Genomic DNA, 17,060 nt, shown 5'->3' with positions numbered 1-17,060 from the left:
CTATATTAAATACCGTGACACAAATTGTATCACCCTTTCATCGGAAGAATGTGACTGCCTTTTTGAATTTTAATGGTGCAGAATTACAAATTTGATATTTCCCAAAATAAATACCCATATTAAAGGGGGCACATAATCCAAACATCAACCCATTTATACATATCGAGTATAATCTCATAAAATACAAGATCTGGGAGGTAGGATTGCTAGAAAAACATGTCACGATCTCCAGGGCACGGCATTAACTGTTCATGGAGCATAGTATCGCCCGCCACATTGTCATACTGTGTATGAATATAAATGTGGAACCGTAACGTGTAAAATATAATTTGACTAAACATCTCTTCTAAGTTCTTAAACTCAGAGAATATACCTGGTACCTTTTCAGGCACGAGTTCTCACAAAGCAGAAAACAGCATTAAACAATTATATGTATTTTTTTTTTGTAAAATGCCATCATATTTTGTCGAAGCACTGCCAAATGGGTTTTGGAAATGTCAAAAAGGCGTTTTGTGTTCTGCAGTGTTAAAGTATGCAATTCAATTAATATAAAACAAATATTTTATAGGTCATAGACAAACAAATTGTGGAAGTTTACCGCCGTTGATGTAGTGTCTTTTCCACCATCTTATCTGACACATTCCATTAGTTCTTCATGCCCGTTGTTTGTATCCTTTAAAAATGTACATTTCCTGTTTGGAATGATTTTCAATGTTGTTTGACTGCCAGGCAGACGGACAGATTGACGAAATTAATTATCTCACTCCTCTCTGGGCATGTGGGATCAGGTCAATTTCAGAGCCAAAGTACTGCTGAACTGCAGATTCGTTTTCTGATTCATGGTTCAATTTGTGTTCAAAATATAACACTGAATTGAATTTAAGTTGTTCCTTTCTCATAAACTGATGTATGTGGACAGACAGACAGAAGTGAACCAATTGCTCAACCACATTTTTCGCTTCATGTGCGCGGAGTAAAAATAAACATACTGCATTCCTGTGCACTTACAAGACCTTCATTCGAAGATTGATGGAGTACGACTCTCCCCTCTCGGATGGCTCTGCTGCCTCACATGTTGCACAATTTGACGGTGTGGAAATCAAGGCCTTTACGATCATTGGAATCTCCCGCTATGGAGCTGCGTCGATGGGCTTGTATATCACTTGGCCATCACAAATGGGTCGGTTGTCTCTCTGTTTTCTCCCGCCTCCTTCTGGTATTGCTACTCTCTGCTCTTCCCATGCTTTGTCCCACCCCCAGGTTCCTGCCGGGCTGACACGGTCCACTATCAACCCCCTTCTGATGAAACTACCGAATTCAGGATCATTTCTCACCTCCACTCATTTGTTCCTCTTTTTTTTCTGCCTGTGGAATCAACTTCCACATTCTCTTCAGTATCATTCTTTCTTTCCTCCAGGTCTTCAGGACAGCTGTAGATATATATATATATATATATATATATATATATATATATATATATATATATATATATATATATATATATATATATATATATATATACACGATATATAAAATATATATAGATAAATAGTTAAGGCCACGGGTACCGAGTGTATTATGAGGGGGTTAATCCCCGTTTCTCCTTGAAAGAGCCGGACCTGGGGCCATCACTCACAATTAACTTAGTTGTACGGTGGGTTGCTTTACAACCACGAATGCCAATCAGTTAACCACGAGTTCCAGTGTCCAACATCTAATTTGCCGTTTACCTGGAGGTCACGTGGCTTCCTGAACGAGGAGCGCACCCTCGACAAAGCACCAATCTTATCTTGATTAGATCTTCATTATGGCGGCCAAGCATTTAACCGCTGGTGCGTGCCAACTATGACAGGTCAATTAGTTTGTTAATTACCTTCCAGTCTCTCTTGGTTCGGACATTGCAGGACTAATGGAAGGAAAGGACAAGCACGGACAGGTTAAAACGTCAACAAGGAATTTATTCATAAGGAAAAAAATAAATAAACTGAAGAACTTTTTATTTCTTTGTGGTGAAAATAGGTGAATTCAATTCAATCAAAATAATCTCAAACATAAGTAATTAAACAGGCATTGATAGAAAAACAGACAAAGAGCAAATGCTTATCACAATGCCTTACTTAACGATTATACACGAGACAAGGGTACCCAGCAGATCATTCAGGGGGAAGAGAATCCGGTCTCACTCACCAAGGTAGAAGTCATCGTGCGTCAAATAAAATATCCCGAAATGTGTGAGCGTGCCTTGGTCCGTTGCCATCGCCCTGCCTTGCCGTGCACCCACTCGCAAACAGGCTTGAACACCAATTGACGTCACGTCATCACCCCCAGGAACCAGCAAAGCCAAGAATCAGGTACGGCAAGAGCAGGTCTCGAATAGAACCAGCATTGATGGTCCAAGAAATCACCCACCGTCAGGAGCCACCAGGAGCCACAACCAATGGACAGCTGTAAGGAGCTGTGAGGCGCTGCGAGGCACTGTGAGGAACTGTGAGATGCTGTGAGGTGCTGTGAGGCACTGTGAGAATCTTTAAAGCGCTGGAGCGCTGTAAGGCTGTTACCAGCGATCAGAGCTGCAAGGTTACAAGACCGTCCCCAACTGTCACAAACGAAACTGTCGCCAGCTCACCAACCGTCTGGAACTGACTGCAGCTGAAAATATCTGTCACCCAGCTGTCACAAACTATCACAAAACTCTCAGAGCTTTAAGAAGCCGCAAGCAGCTGTCACCAACTGTCACAAACTGTCACACCATCTTTTTTATAGGTGGCCAGTGTGGGAGGAGTCTCAAGCAGACTTCAGCCAAATCAGGTCAGGTCAGGTATGGGAGCATACGCCAGAGCAGTGCGTCTCTGCGTCCACTTTCCGCCGGTACTCCAGGGGGCCTCCGTCTGGCCATCCCGCAGGCAGATGCCAGGCCCATCCCCATCTCCTTGAGATGCTGATCAACCTGCTGCAACCACGAGGCACGTGGTCGGCCCATTGGCCTCCTCCACTCATGAGGATCCCTCACTGAGAGAATCTGGTGAGCAATGTCAGCGTCAGGAAAAAGAGCCACAGGTCCATATAGTCACAGCTGATGCTCACGGACTATGCAGGTAACAAATCTCATTTGAGTCACTCTCAGCAACTGCTCGTTGGAGACAAAGTCCAACCAGCGATAGCCAAGGATTCTCCGAAGAGACCTGGTACCAAAGGAATTAAGTCTCCATCTCAGATCCCTGGTCAAAGTCCAAGTCCCGCACCCATAGAGCAAGACTGGAAGCACCAACGACCTGAATACTCGGACTTTCGTCCTCCTACACAGGTACCGGCAGCACCACACCCCATGATCCAGTGAATCCATGACTCCCCAGGCCCAACCCAGACGTCTGTTAACCTCTGGCTCACAGACAGCAGAGGCATGAATATCACTGCCAAGGTAAATGAATCTCTCCGCAACCTCAATATCCTCACCACAAACAGGTACAGACAGGATAGCAGCATCCAAGATGTCATTGAAAGCCAAGATCTTAGTTTTGACCCAGGAAACCCATAATTCCAGCAGCTCCGACTCCTCATCCAGCACCTCGAGGGCCCCCAAAAAGATATGTAGAGTCTCCGCAAAGATGACTGCATCATCTGCGAAATCAAGGTTAGAGATCTCAACATTCCCAAACGATGCACCGCAGCTTGATCTCTCTGACATCCTCCCCAGAATCCAGTCCATAAAAGTGCTGAAAAGTGTGGGGGCCAGTACACACCCCTGACGAACTCCAGTAACAACTAAAAAAGAAGTCAGAGATGGTACCACCAGATCTCACAGCACTCTCAGTACCAGAGTATAGTTCAGACATCAGATCGATCAGTTTTGGTGGCACGCCACAAAGACCAAGAATCCTTCAGAGGGCATCCCGATTCACTGAATCAAACGCTTTACAGAGATCAACATAGGCTGCAAGCAGCCCCTGCCGAAACTCTCGTCTGCATTCGGTGAGGATCCAAAGAGCAAGGATACGGTCAATCTTTGACCTCTGGTGTAATGCCTGATTGCTCTGGACGCTGGTGCTCAAGCAGATGGTGGCGAACCCTATCAAGAATTATCCAAGCAAAGACCTTGCCCGGCACTGAGAACAGCGTCACACTTCGGAAGTTGTTGCAATCCTGGCGATCACCCTTCCCTTTCCAAATAGGGGCAACAAGGCCCCTCTTCCAGTCAGTTTGGATGATGCCTGTGTTCCAGGCAGAGCACAGAACTGCATGCAACAACACAAGTACAGCATTTCCACAATCATTGAGAAGTTCAGCATGGATGCAACAAATACCAGGAGCTCTACCCCATTTCAATCGGTTCACCACAGCCTGTGTTTCCCCAAATGAACGCGGATCACAGTTGATTGGAATGTCAGCAATCAGGATGGTAACACCCCTGATATCCAACTCAACATCTGGTGGATCAGCCTGGTACAACTGCTCAAAATAATCGGCCCAGTGGGCCTTCACTTCGGACTCCTCTGTCAAGAGCCCACCACCCACTGCTATAACTGCAGTCCACCGAGGGACCGGCTTGGATGAATGCAATGCACGAATTCCCCTGTAAGCAGGACGAGGATCACTTGACCACAGGTGATGCTCTACCCCCTCACAGATTCCTCGCACATAGGCCTCCTTGTCCACCCTTAGTGCACGTGCAGTTTTACATCTCAGCTCCCTAAACAGCTCAGCTCTGCCATTCAGCCTGGCCCTGCGACTCTGGTCAATGGTATCCAGTGTCCCTTGAGAGACAAAATTCTTCTCCACCCTTCGTTGAGTTCCAAGACATCCACTGGCAATATCAAGGACGGTGGTCTTGAAGACACTCCACAACTCTTCAGGATCTCCCAAAGCACCCAGACCCCCCAAATGTCCACTCAGCCTGTTCACAAACTCCTCAGCTACCCTCTCATCCTTGAGCTTGCCAACATCCAGCCTAGACTCCGATGGTACCATTTTCCTGGATTTAAGGTGCAACTTTAGAATTGCTACAATTAGCCTGTGGTCAGTATAGAGAAACTGAGCATTCCGGTCGACTCTGCAGTTCTGTATCATCCTCCAGCGACCATCAACGAGCACATGGTCAGTCTTCTTTGCCACACCGCCAGTGTTGGAATACCAAGTCCAGCGATGAGCTTGTGGGCGCTGAATCCATGAACCAGCCACCCAAATTCCATGACTTCTTACAAAGTCAAGGAACTTAGTGCTGTTCTCGTTCACAGTTCCAGACCCATGGGGATCATGTCTCATAACCATCACGATTAGTTCCAGTCGATGCATTGAAATCCCCCCAAGACTCGAAGTGTATCGCGCCTGGGGCACTGATCAACCACAGACTCGAGTGTGGCGTAGAATGCATCCTTCACGGTGAGATCACTCGCCTCAGTCGGAGCATAAACAGAGACTCTGTATTATGGGATGAAGGATTCGTCACTCCTTCGGTATCATTTCCACTCGTTGACCAGTGTGACCTCAATTATCATTGGAGTCAGCTTATTGTACACAGCTACTGCAACTCCTTGGTAACGGTAACCATCAGAGGGACAAGACCAATAGTAGGTGTAACCACCCGCCATTATCTCGCCGCAATTCGGTCTCCGATCTTTAAAGATTGCTGCAATCCCGATGTTCAAACACTTGAGCTCAGATGATAACAGAGACAGGTGATCATCCTCTCTTAGGGATCGGACATTCCAGGCACCCACCCAAAGGGACCGCCTCAGGTTAACCCAAGGAGACCACCGTCTGGTGGACGACACCTCAGCACCATTCCGACACACTCTCCCGCAATCTGACCCAGGAATGTTACCCCGTGGTTTCCCTCCTATCATCAAAGATTGGGGGTCCCAAAGGCTTTGCCCCAATCCCATCATCCGATAAACTGCCCAGCGATGGGAAGCTGCACAGGAGGTACTCCCACGGAGTGGGATTTCAGAAATTTTTTTTGCTTCTGGAATGTTTTGCGGAATGAAGGGTTTTACGGTGGCTGGAGTGCAAATCCTGCCACCAACCTCCTCATCAGAAGTAACCCAACTGCAGGAGGACGTCCACAGACACAGTTGGGCACGAGATATGAATGGCCATTGGCTCACAGGGAGCTCATCTGCCCTTTGACAGGTTTTGTTTTTAATCCTGCTGGGTGTCCATATCCAAACACCCTCCTCACCAGAAAACCTGATGGGGGAGACAGTTTAGTCGCCAACAACCCGACCATGGAACAGGTTAGTACAGGTTTACATGGTACCTGTTGCAAGTCACAGATCGAACCTGACCTGACCTGACAATATGAATCTCTCAATGCATCAAAGATAGAATGCCACCAGACATGGGGATGGGTGTATCCTGGACATGCATTTAGGGAAATAAGTGTCTGAGGACCTAAATGTTTGTATGCATTGGTCAGATCCGATTCTGAAATCCATGACAACATATATATATATATATATATATATATATATATATATATATATATATATATATATATATATATATATATGTTGTCATGGAGGTGGCCAGATTTGAATCCCGCTCCTGTCAGTAGTTGTATGGGAGCTAGGGTCTGAATCCCACTCCCTATATTTGTGGTAGGTTAACACCGACCAACCTCCTGGGATGGTCAAGCGGTCCTTATTCCGAGGAGGCAGACATGCACATTGACATGGTTTTCAGCTCGTGCTCGAAAGGTATGGCGGATGGCAATGCCACTGTATGGGGGAAGACTACAGAGCCCAGTGATTGCGGTAGCGGATGGAGAAGAAGCAATTGGAATGGAACGGAAGGACAGCACGAGGGGGTTTGATCCGCAAACCCCACTACAGATACATGAAATGCGGTTTCTTTAGAAGGGAATACATTGAATGAAAGAAATATTTATAAGGACAATAATGAAGATTATAAGGTCAATAATGGAACAAATTTAACAAATAACTCCTCTGAACGAGGCCTCGCACACACAGACACAAACACAGACAAAGGGTGACAAATGAATAAAACCCCTTTTTAAAAATAAACTGGTACGCAGCCTGGCCAAGGCTGGCCCTCATCGATCTGGTGTTCGGAAGCTTCGTCGAACATGTGCATTTGCAAGTAAAATGGCGTCGTCTCTTGTCGAACCAGGGAGGAAGGCGCCTCCACCATCGACACGCAGGCAGAGTTGCACTTCCCATGTAGTAGCTCACCAAACTCTCCATGCACAAATCTGGCCAGCACCTCCTCGATCGGCTCCAGATTTGAACTCCACCTTGCACGATTTGCTCTCTCCGAAGCCCCATCGCCAAGCACACACTTGGCCTCTTCACCAAGCACACACTCCGAGCCTTCGATCCTCCTCTCTTTCTTATCCTCTGTCTCCTCCGTCCCCGGGCCGTGGCCTCCTCACCTCCAAACCTGGGAAGGTGGGACTTCTCCTGTTGTTGTTTCAGGCACTTGGTCCCGAGCTTACGGTCTGGCTTGAAACATAAAACAGGAAAAATCACAGAGAGTAATCACGTACAGGGGAACATTTTTACTCCCAAAGCTAATTAACACCGCACCACCCCTCGTGTGGTGACACGTAACACTTAAGCAGATTCCCTGGCTTATATACATCGAGGTACTTCTATCCGTCCACGGACCATGCTTCACAAAACAATCCAATCTGGACTATTAAATCAGTTCATCTACCCCCATAATCATAATACTATAGATATGTATATATATATATATATATATATATATATCTTCTTCTTCTTTCGGCTGCACCCGTTAAGGGTTGCCACAGCGGATCATCCGCATGATCCGCATATTGATTTGGCACATGTTTTACGCCGGATGCCCTTCCTGACGCAACCCTGGTCGCCTCTTACGAAACACAGGGATATGGTACACCTATTTTAACCAGGGTATACACCGGCCCAGTATACTGGTACTCACTTCACCGACCTCGGAAGGATGACAGGCTGAGTCAACCCCCGGGTGTATTAATTCAGTGGCCCAACGGGGCTTGAACTCAGGACCTTTTGGATCCCAAGCCGCTGCCCTAACCACTGCGCCAACACCAGGCTTTTTATATGTATATGTATATGTATATGTATATGTATATATATATATATATATATATATATATATATATATATATATATATATATATATATATATATAAATATATATATATATATATATATATATATATATATACATATATATATATATATATATTTTAGACATGCATATACCGGATGAATGTACATTTGGATATCTTCTTCTTCTTCTTTCGGCTGCTCCCGTTAGGGGTCGCCACAGCGGATCATCCGTATGATCCACATCGTGATTTGGCACATGTTTTACGCCGGATGCCCTTCCTCACGCAACCCTGGTCGCTTCTTACGACACAGGGATATGGTACACCTATTTTAACCGGGGTATACACCGGCCCAGTATACTGGTACTCATTTCGCCGACCTCGGAAGGATGACAGGCTGAGTCAACCCCCTGGTGTATTTATTCAGTGGCCCAACGGGGCTTGAACTCAGGACCTCTTGGATCCCAAGCTGCTGCCCTAACCACTGCGCCAACACCAGGCTCGAATGTACATATATGTATATATATATATGTATATATATATATATATATATATATATATATATATATATATATATATATATATATATATATATATATATATATATATATATATATATATATATATATATATATATATATATATATATATATATATACATACATACATACATACATACATACATACATACATACATACATGCATACATACGAATACATACACATATAGTGAATGTAGAAACATACAAATATATATGCACATTTTCTGCATGTATATACATATGCATATATATATATATATATATATATATATATATATATATATATATATATATATATATGTACACACACAACCGGTCAAAAGTTTTAGAACACCCACATTTTCCAGTTTTTACTGAACTTTAAGCAGTTCAAGTCCAGTGAATAATCTGAAATGGTACAAAGCTAAGCGGTAAACTGCCCGAGGTTAAAAAAAAGTTTAGGTTACCAAAAACTGAAAAATAATGTAAATTTCAGAGTTTTTTTTTTTTAAAAAGGCCCTTTTCAGGGCACAAATAATGGGTTAGCAACTGGAGATCTTCTGCAACAATGGAAGTAAATTAAGCCTTGAAAGTTGATGCAAACAATTCCTACAGGAGTCCCAACTTTTGTTGATTAGTTACAAACCCTCTGTCTGTATAAAAGCAGTGTTGGAACAGACTGTGTTGCTACACCCTCTGAAGCTTTATTTGGACAATATTGCACTTCAGGATGTAGTTTATTTCTATCATAATTGTGAGAAAAAGACAATTAACAAAGGAAGACAGACAGACCATTATAACCCTTAAAAGTGGAGGTCTTTCCTTTCTAGAAATTGCAAAGCAAACCAAGGTGTCAGTGAGTACAGTTTCCAACACCATCAAAAGGCACTTGGAAAGTGGAGGAAGCTCTCACAGGGAGAGGTCTGGCAGACTCAAATTCCACAATACAATCAGAAGACAAGTTTCTGAGAATCAACAGCTTGCGTGATCGGCGGCTCACAGGACAGCAGCTTCAAGCACAGCTTAACACTGGTCGAAGTAAGGAAGTCTCAGTTTCAACTGTGAAAAGAAGACTTCGAGCTGCAGGTTTGACAGGTCGAGTGGCAGTAAGAAAGCCATTGCTAAGATGGTAAAATAAGAAAAAGAGGCTCGCCTGGGCCATGAAGCACCGCCAGTGAACTCCTGAAAACTGGAAGAAGGTCTTATGGACCGATGAATCAAAATTTGAAATCTTCGGTTCATCACGCAGGGTTTTGTACGCCGTCGAGTAGGCGAAAGGATGGTTCCTCCATGTGTGACACCAACTGTCAAACATGGAGGAGAAAGCGTGATGATCTGGGGCTCTTTTTCTGGATCCAGAGTCGGCGACTTGCACCCTGAACCAAAAGGGCAACCACAGTATTTTGCAGCGCCATGAAATACCCTCTGGCCTACGCCTAGTTGGTCAGGGGTTCATCCGACAGCAAGATAATGACCCAAAACATACCTCCAGGTTATGTCAGAACTACCTTAGAAGAAAAGAACAAGATGGTAGGCTTCAAATCATGGAATGGCCAGCACAGTCTCCAGACTTAAACTCCATTGAGCTGGTTTGGGATGAACTGGACAGAAGGGTAAAAGCAAAGCAACCTACAAGTACAACACATTTGTGGGAACTTCTGCAACAGTGTTGGGAAGAACTTTCCGAACAATATTTGATTTCCATTGTAGAAAGAATGCCACGAATATGTTCGGCTGTTATATCTGGAAAAGGTGGCTACTTTGATGAGTCAAAAATTTCGATTAAATTTTGTTCAACAAAAGGATTCCATGATTTCTTTTTTATCTGCAATTGTTTATTTGTTCTATGCTTTCATTTCAGAGTACATTGAAACATTAAACAGCTTAAATGTCAGTAAAAACTGGAAAATGGGGGTGTTCTAAAACTTTTGACCGGTCGTGTAAACATACACACACACACACACACACACACACACACACACACACACACACACACACACACACACACACACACACACACACACACACACACACACACACACACACACACACACACACACACACACACACACACACACACACACAGTATATCATTATATCTCAGAAGGTTGTGGACGAGTTCTGACAAAACCAGTTGGATGAGTTGGTTCGGTGACAAAACCAAGCGGATTAGATTTTGGTTTGGTTCCAGCCCATCAGTGGGATACAAAACGTGAACTGTTCAACGTGGCAAAGGTATGCGTTCTCCCGAGTGCCATTCTACTTTGTTCTGTTTTGCCAAGTGTCGCTCTTTGAGTGATTTTTCACTTGTTTGTTTGTTTGTTTGTTTGTTTGTTTGTCCGGGCGATATCTCAACCATCGCTTTTTGCTCGGAAGCTGAAATTTGGGGACTAAAGTGACGATTTGCCTTGGTAAAAACATTTTTTTGATTCATTAATTTATTGATTAATTCCTGAATTATTATCAATTTATTAATTACTTATTTGTTTTATTTCTCATCCTGGCAATATCTCGGGCACCTTTTGAGCGAGGGATCTGAAATTTGGACAAGACAGTGACCTCGTGATCTGGCTATAAAGGGTATTTTTGATTGATTGATTAATCAATTAATGAATTAATTATTTTCTTTCTTGCTTTCCGGGCGAAATCTCAGCCATCCTTTGCGCTCGGAAGCTGAAATTTGGGGACAAAGGGAAGATGTGCTTTGGCAAAAATGTTAATTTTTTTCTTTTTCTGATGAATTACTTCATTCTTTCTTATCGATTTATGAATTACTTATTTCTCATCATTGCAATATCTCAAGCTTATTTTGAGCTGGGAAGCTGAGATTTGGAAATTAAAGTGACCAAGTGATTTGGCGATAAAGGGTATTTTTGATTGATCGATTAATCAATTAATCGATTACTTATTCATTTTTCGATTAAATATTTAATTTTCAAAAAGTTACAGATTCGGATGAAAAATTGGTGGTTTAGGTATACTATTCGGCAATTGATTGAGAAATTAATTACTTACGATTATTATTTATTTATTTTAGTTCTGCAATTAATCAATTAATCAATCAATTATTGTGCACCGCTCCCTCCAAATTCCGAATCCATGTGCTGCAAGGTGGCATCGCCGGGCACCTAAGGTGTCCCGGTGATGTCTCGTGCTGGAGGATTGTTAGTTATTTATTTGTCATGGTGGCGGTGTACCTTGAATGTACTTGTTTGTTTTTTGGTTGGTTCGAATGCATACTCATTTTACTGAATGCAGATAGAGATATCTCAACAGTTACTCCCCAAGGCTCAAACACAACAGGTACAAGCTACCAGAAGTACTGTACAAGTCAGTTGGGAAGTACTGTACAGTCTACACAGCCTCAGAATATGGAACAAACATCATCAAATGAAAGACCAAATACTACATTGGAGTCATCAGAAATAACCCCAAGAAGCAAAGAGCAAAGATAAAGTCATCAGAGGGAATCTGGGTGGAAGTAGTCATCATACTCTTCGTCATCGTCATCTGCTTGCTTCGTTTTGTTAATCTTTTCTGCACACTCTCGTTTTTTAGTGACACTCGAGCCTCAAGACAAACAACACCTACCTACCACTGCCGTTTCCACAACTGTTGAATCATCCCTAGGTATCACATCTCTATCGACTGCTGAATTTGCTTTAACATCCATATCACCCATAATTATGTCAGCCTTCTCAAATTCTTATCTTTCCATGCTTTCTCTTACCTTACTTGTTATATTTGTTATCATCATAGCTACCTTTTTCTTCTCGAAAGGATGAAAATTTTGTTCATTTATTTCGTCACCAAATAATCAGACACAAACCCATTGGCTTTGAGAATCCTTCCTTTTTTGAAATGTTTTCATGTATTTATATTTTCATATTTTTCTTCATCAGCATTCGCATAATTTTTGCACATAATATCTTTTTCTATTCATTATTTTCATCACTACTAGATCCAGAATTTTAAAGTACATGGAGTACCTCGAGCTATGAGGGGAAGTCAAAATGTTTTACCCTTTTGAAAAACCCAAAATACAACTTCTTTTGCAATGGCACGAGGAAACTCAAAACTGTGAAACACGTGTGATTGTTCAAAATACATAGAAAATAATGAATATCCGTGCCAAGTTTCACAAGCTTTGTGGCTGGTGGAGCGAGGTTGTAAACAATCTCCGACTCTTGATGTGTTCCCATCAATATTTGACTGAAATGCGATGTAACGGATGAATACATTTTGCATGTTACATTAAAAAAAAAAACATTTCTGCCTCATGTCACTTGTTTTCCCAAACTGAATAAAATGAAATTGTCATTTCACTACTGTTGTACTAAAAGAGACACTTTGTGTTGCTTGCTGTGATAAATAAATTAAATAAAGTGTCTTCCTCTTGAAAACAAGGTAGTTTTTGTATTCATTTATGGAACAAGTTTTTGCGAAACAGCCAAAACACCATTATGGGAATAACTTTCTCGTACACATTTTTGTTCTATATGCTGTTTGTTCTCCATGCTGAGTGAACAATGAGATTCATTGTCAGCTTGTCAGAGCACCTTGCCCATACACCGTCAAGGAAATTAAGGCAAGGAGAGGCAGAAACCGTTTCCTGCTCCAAAAGCACATCAGCAGAAAAGTGCTGACGCAACAACTCATGCACATCACACCAAATGAAAACTTGGATTTAGTGGACATGATGATGAAGGTGGTGTGCTGAAGTTTTAATGCTCTTTTCACTGCTTGCACTGGAATGTGCCTGATAAATAGATGAAGGGAATATACAAACATAAACCATGTGACAGTGCTGAAACTAAGGGCAAAGGAAACTCGGGTCATGGATACAGAGTCACATGGGATTAAGTCCACTCTTTCCTGTTTGTTGCAAGTTCGGTGGAGTCATTTGTGTTGCGAGCTGAGATCTCACTATGTTTCCAGAGTTCCAATGGACTTCCCAAGGGAATGATGTGCCATCATCCCGACAGTCCAAGCCTGGTGTTGGCTTAATGGTCCGGGTGGTGGGCTTGGGATCCGAGGGTCTTGAGTGAAAATCCTGCGCAGTCATTGAATTAATACCAGGTGGGGTTGACTCAGCCTGTCATCCTTCCGAGGTTGGCAAAATGAGTACCAGCTTTCTGGGATGATTGAGCCATTCAATTATCCTGCGTCAGCGTAGCGACCCATCCAGGATTGTGTCCAATAGCCCAAGAGACTGCTTTGGCAGCACCAACACTGTACAGAGTACGGTCCCAATGGATTTGGATCCCGACAGTCCAAAAGCCTTCCTGACTGTGATCCAACCACAAGGATGAGCCGAGTGATATCACCCTTGCAATTGTGGTCATTCAGACACTTTAGCCAAGTTCAAACTCATACTGCGAACACAGTTTGAAGAAGAAAATAGAGCCTTGTGTTCACTCGACCTCGATCTCGGCTATTTATTCCTGATACGTGAAACACCCTGCAACCCATGCCTACGAGGGTGACCCCCCCCCAAAAAAAATTAAAAAGTTGGAAATTTCTTTCTCCACACTGCTGCCCGTTATATATCAAAACTTAAATCTGCATGCAAAAAATTTGACAGATTGGACAATATTTAGAGGTTGCTACCATTTGCACATTTTTATCCTCACCGGAGGAGAGGTTATTGCAATTTGGTCCATTTGTTTGTTTGTTTCTCCACATAGAGCTTTTGTGTTTTTTTCCGCAACCGCTTGTCAAATTGAGACGAAATTTTCACCGAAGGAGTGATAACTCTTGTAAAATGTTTTATTGATAATTATGATGTCATAGGTCATGTGGTGTGGCAGCCATGTTGGAAAAACAGAAAAAATTTGGACCTCTGTATCTCTGAAACCGCACCAATGAAAAAATTGAAACTTGGCACATAGCAAGTACTCCTCTCATGGGGAATAAGTGCGATTTTTTTTAATGATGTCCTTGGTGCCTTTGTTATGACGTCATAACTGCACATGAAGAATGCTTCATCTGATCAGTATGAAATATTTTGAGGGTCATCTTGGGATAAAATGGTCCACAAAAAATTTTTTTGATGGTCATCGGTCACGTGATGCGGCAGCCATATTGCTTTAAAAAAACAAAACTTAAAACAACTTATTTAAAATGGCTGAACAAATCGAGGCAAAACTTTGTACATTTGACCGCCGATCCATGAGGAACATGGAGTCACATTGGATTTACCCTAAAATTTACCCTCTCCGACTCTCTGGAAAATCCTCTTTATCTCTTTGCAGATGACTCCACCCTCTGCTGTTCCATCGGTCATCTCTCAGAACGGCAAGCTGCAGCTTCTTCACTTTCTGCAGATCTGGATAAAATCACAAACTGGGCCAACACATGGAACATGTCTTTCAATCCTGACAATCTCACACTCTCACTATGTCTCTCAGAAAGGACTGTCTGGAACCCCCCCCCCCCCCAATCTACTTTCTCAACAATACTCTTGAAGAAGTTCTTTCATTCAAGCTTCTGAGTCTTACTATCTGCCAAGCCACTTTTGATGATTTGAGGTGATGTCATTTCCGGACATCCGGTTCAGGGATCGGTGCACGTGGCCGACTGGGCGGCGAGCTCTCCTTCCAGTCCTTCTAAATCTAAGTTTCCAGTCCGAAAGCGTTTTGCGTATTTTGTTATCGAGATTTGTGTCAGGGTCTGTGGAACTTATTGTTTTTCTTATTGTTGTAGGGTGTGAGGAAATCGTCCGCTTGAGGATGGTTATTACGAGGTTGAAGGAACGCATCAAAAATTTGCAGCAAGTAACAGAATGTGAGAAATTTGTGGATAATAGTTGGTTACGGTTGTGGAGTGAGGTTGCTGAGGATATTGGAAGTGGTGACGGTGCAACGGGGAGGGCAGTGGCGGAGGTACAGCGGGTGCGGGCAGTGGTGGAGGTGCCAACATAGAAATTGGTAGACATGAGGTGTAGGAGACAGTTTTTGTGGGTGATGAGATGAGTAAATATGTAGATCCTTCATTTTACAGGAATGATTGTAGACACAGAATTTTGTGTCGTTCTGAAGGAGCAGGAGTTCGGGACATTGAAGGAAGGGTAAACGATATTGTATCGGGTCATGGCAGGAAGAAGTTGGTTGTGGTACACCTAGGTGTGAATGATGGAGGGAAAGTTTACTTTGAGGTTTTGAAAAATAGACGCAAGATATTGGGTAAGCGGCTGAAAGCAAAGGGTTGTGAGGTCATGTTTTCTGGGATTCTCCCAAGATTAGGAAACAATATTGAAATTATGAGCAGAGCGATAGACGTCAACCAATGGCTGGAAGAATGGTGTAGGGAGGAAGATTTTACATTTAGGAAGCAGTGGGAATCATTTTCGGGCCAAAGGGAGTGTTTCCGGAATGATGGCCGTGTGTTAAATAGAAAGGGGGCAGCAAGGTTTGCAGTGGGAATTGAGGAAGGAATTCAGGCTTTTTTTTTAGGTCAGCAGAGGGTGAGGAAGCTATTAAGGAAGGAACTGATGATGTAATTGTGATGAGTAAGGTCAGGCAAGAAAATAGAATTTCAGGAAGGGAAAAGTTAAACATATTCTCTACCAATGCCAGAAGTTTAAATAAAAGATGGAAGAGTTTGAAGCCAAAGTGGATAGCGAGGAGTACGATAGAGTTACAGTGAGTGAGACATGGTTTAAGGAGGAGAGTAACTGTAGGACAGGATTAGAAGGCCACAAGGTGTATCAGTGTGATAGGAAGGGGAGAATAGGATGAGGAGGAGCAATCTGGGTGAAGGACAACATTGCATCAAGAGAAAGGGGTGACATGAAGGAAGGAATAAATGTTGAGGATTCTGTGTGGGGAGAGATTAGAGATTGTAAATCAGTAGGATACTGGTGGGATGCTTTTATAGGGCTCCGGCTCGGAACGAAGAGGAGGAAGGAGGAGGAGGAGGTGGTATTCTGTATTCTGTATCCTCTTAAGCCTAAATTACGATCGAGTCTTTACTTAATTGGCCATCTTAATCTTCCGGGGTGCCGAGAGGAGGTGATCAAGGACGATCAACATTTCTAGTGATGATGACGATGATGAGGGTTTCTGTCCGAAATTCATAACGGAAATGGGGTGGACACTATAAAGTTATAATTATTATTATTATTATTATTATTTTTACTATTCTTTACTTCCATTTTATCAATATGTTTCCCGTTTTAAGCTCGCCTGTTCGAAGAACAAAGAGCTATAGCGATAACCCCGGCGTGAGCGTCAGCGTCAGCGTGAAAATGTTTAAAAAAAAATTTGGTGCAAGTTATTTTTTCCTTTCTGATGTTTTTATCTACCACACTTTGTTTTATATGCCCAACATATGTATTGGGGCGTATAATGTGATACCGGTCGTCCGTCCGTCCGTCCGTCTGTCTGTCTGTCTGTCTGTCTGTCTGTCTGTCCGTCCATCCGTTCCTGTCCGCACTCTAACTCCCAAAGTTTTCAACTTTCACGTTTCATA

At 42.8% G+C, this 17,060-nt stretch overlaps 1 protein-coding gene across 1 annotated transcript in view; it reads left to right on the top strand.

Annotated features, from left to right (window-relative positions):
* LOC147031285 (zona pellucida-like domain-containing protein 1) overlaps positions 1–12,986 on the top strand; it is a 107,721-nt gene extending 94,735 nt beyond the window's left edge. The window contains exons 10-11 of the mRNA XM_085861175.1: positions 12,147–12,218; positions 12,550–12,986. Of these exons, the coding sequence (XP_085717301.1) occupies positions 12,147–12,218; positions 12,550–12,563 (86 nt within the window). The 3' untranslated portion in view covers positions 12,564–12,986. The remainder of the gene's footprint in view (positions 1–12,146; positions 12,219–12,549) is intronic.
* The last annotated feature ends 4,074 nt before the right edge of the window (positions 12,987–17,060 follow it).

The sequence above is a fragment of the Eptatretus burgeri genome, chromosome 2, assembly GCF_056783735.1.
Source record: "Eptatretus burgeri isolate ZD-2024b chromosome 2, Ebu_testis_v1, whole genome shotgun sequence".
In the NCBI taxonomy this organism is placed as follows: Eukaryota; Metazoa; Chordata; class Myxini; order Myxiniformes; family Myxinidae; genus Eptatretus; species Eptatretus burgeri.
This window is presented reverse-complemented; position numbering and strand designations above follow the sequence as displayed.